Source organism: Pteropus alecto, unplaced genomic scaffold, assembly GCF_000325575.1.
Source record: "Pteropus alecto unplaced genomic scaffold, ASM32557v1 scaffold41, whole genome shotgun sequence".
NCBI lineage: Eukaryota > Metazoa > Chordata > Mammalia > Chiroptera > Pteropodidae > Pteropus > Pteropus alecto.
Genome location: NW_006430464.1, coordinates 1,282,501 through 1,284,074, shown reverse-complemented (window position 1 = coordinate 1,284,074; position 1,574 = coordinate 1,282,501). Strand labels below are relative to the sequence as shown.

Here is a 1,574-nt window from a genome sequence, read left to right as displayed (position 1 = left end):
CCTTGAACCTGGATGGGGAGGGGTGGTTGTGGTCCCCTCCCACACCTCTCAGAGCCGGTGTCTGCCCAGTAACCCTGACCCTACTGATGAGACGTGAGAGGAGGTCCCTCGGTGGTTACTGGCGGTGGCGGCAGCGCTCTGTTAACTGCCTGAGTTTGGGGCTTTGGTAGGAGTGAGGGATGGAGTGCTGGGGTGTGGCCACCACCTAGTAGCTGTGGCGGGGACACATCTGAACGTTACCGGGACGGGAGAGCCTGCAGAGCAACTCAGACACTCTAGGGACCCTGCCTACCAGCCTCTTGTTACGCGAGTAAAATAAACTTTCATCCACGATCGGCCGGGCTGTCTGTTACTTTCATCGGGCCCGTCTGTGTCGTGATCGTGGGGGAGGAGGGCACTGATCACCGTTAACCAGTCAGGGGTACAAAGCAGCGACAGTCCTCGTGCAGTGGAGCCCCGGGCCCTGGCAGAAGCAGGGCAGCTTCTCAGGCTTCTGGCTGGGCACGCCGCCTTCTACCAAGAGGTGATGGCTCTGCTCCAAACGAACTAGGGAAGGACTGGGCCAGCGAGGGCGCGGGACCACGGCTTTTTCCGAAAATACTTTAATACTGGGTCCTCTGGTGGGTCGTGTGCAGAGCAGGCACGTGTAGAGCTGGAGGGTGGGTGGCCTCCCGCTTTTTGGGTTTGCACGGGGCCGGCTGGGCACAGGTGCCTACGGCGCGCGCACACGCCTCTCCTGGCAGTGGACCTGATTGTTGATCAGCACTGCGGCGCGCAGCGCCGACTTGACGGCCGTCTCCACCCAGCCATGCGGGTAGGCCGTGTGCTCCCCGGCAAAGTAGAGGCGACCGAAGGGACCCGCCCAGTTGAACTCCTTGTCCTCGTCCTCTTGCCAGAATGGCGGCTGTACGACGAAGCCGCCCTGGCTGTGCGGGTCCTCAGCCCAGCGCTTGACGACGCCGCTGCCGTCCCAGAGCCGGTACACGATCGGCCCGTGCAGCGCCGCCACGTCGTCGAGCGCCAAGCGTAGCGTGTCTTCCCGACTCAGGCCTGCAAAGGTGGCCGACGCGTCCGACCACGTGTACGAGGCCAGCAGCAGCGCGCCTTCGCCCGGCGGCGGGTAGAATATCATCCGCGACGGGCGGTCGGTGTTCGAGTGGCCGCCCTCGATGTGCTCCTCGTGCCAGAAGGGTCGGCGGAAGCTCAGGAACACTTTGGTGGCCGGCACGTAGTGCAGCCTACGCAGAGCCTCCTGCAGCTTCCGCGGAAGCGGTGGCGAGAATTTCATGCGCTGCAGCGCGGGCCCGCTCGCCGTCAGCAGCACCACGTCGGCGGTCAACGTCTTCAGACTCTTGTCTGGCAGCGAGGTCCCTATGTGCACATGCACCTGCTGCGTATCCTGCGTCATCGCCTTGACCGGCGCGCACAACATCAGGGGCCCCGACAGCGAGCTCAGCAGCGCTCGCGGCAGCAGATCCCAGCCGCCCACGATGCGGCTGTACCTGCGGGCGGGGCGGGAGCGTGACCAGGGCTCTCAGGCCCTGACCCTTTCCGCCGCTCCGCCCCCAACCCCC

At 64.8% G+C, this 1,574-nt stretch overlaps 1 protein-coding gene across 8 annotated transcripts in view; it reads right to left on the bottom strand.

Annotated features, from left to right (window-relative positions):
- Positions 1-586: 586 nt before the first annotated feature.
- IL4I1 (interleukin 4 induced 1) overlaps positions 587-1,574 on the bottom strand; it is a 31,171-nt gene continuing 30,183 nt past the window's right edge. For all 8 annotated transcript variants that reach the window (XM_025048214.1, XM_025048208.1, XM_025048209.1 and 5 more), the window contains one exon: positions 587-1,502. In XM_025048214.1, coding sequence (XP_024903982.1) covers positions 713-1,502 — 790 coding nt within the window. In that variant the 3' untranslated portion in view covers positions 587-712. The remainder of the gene's footprint in view (positions 1,503-1,574) is intronic.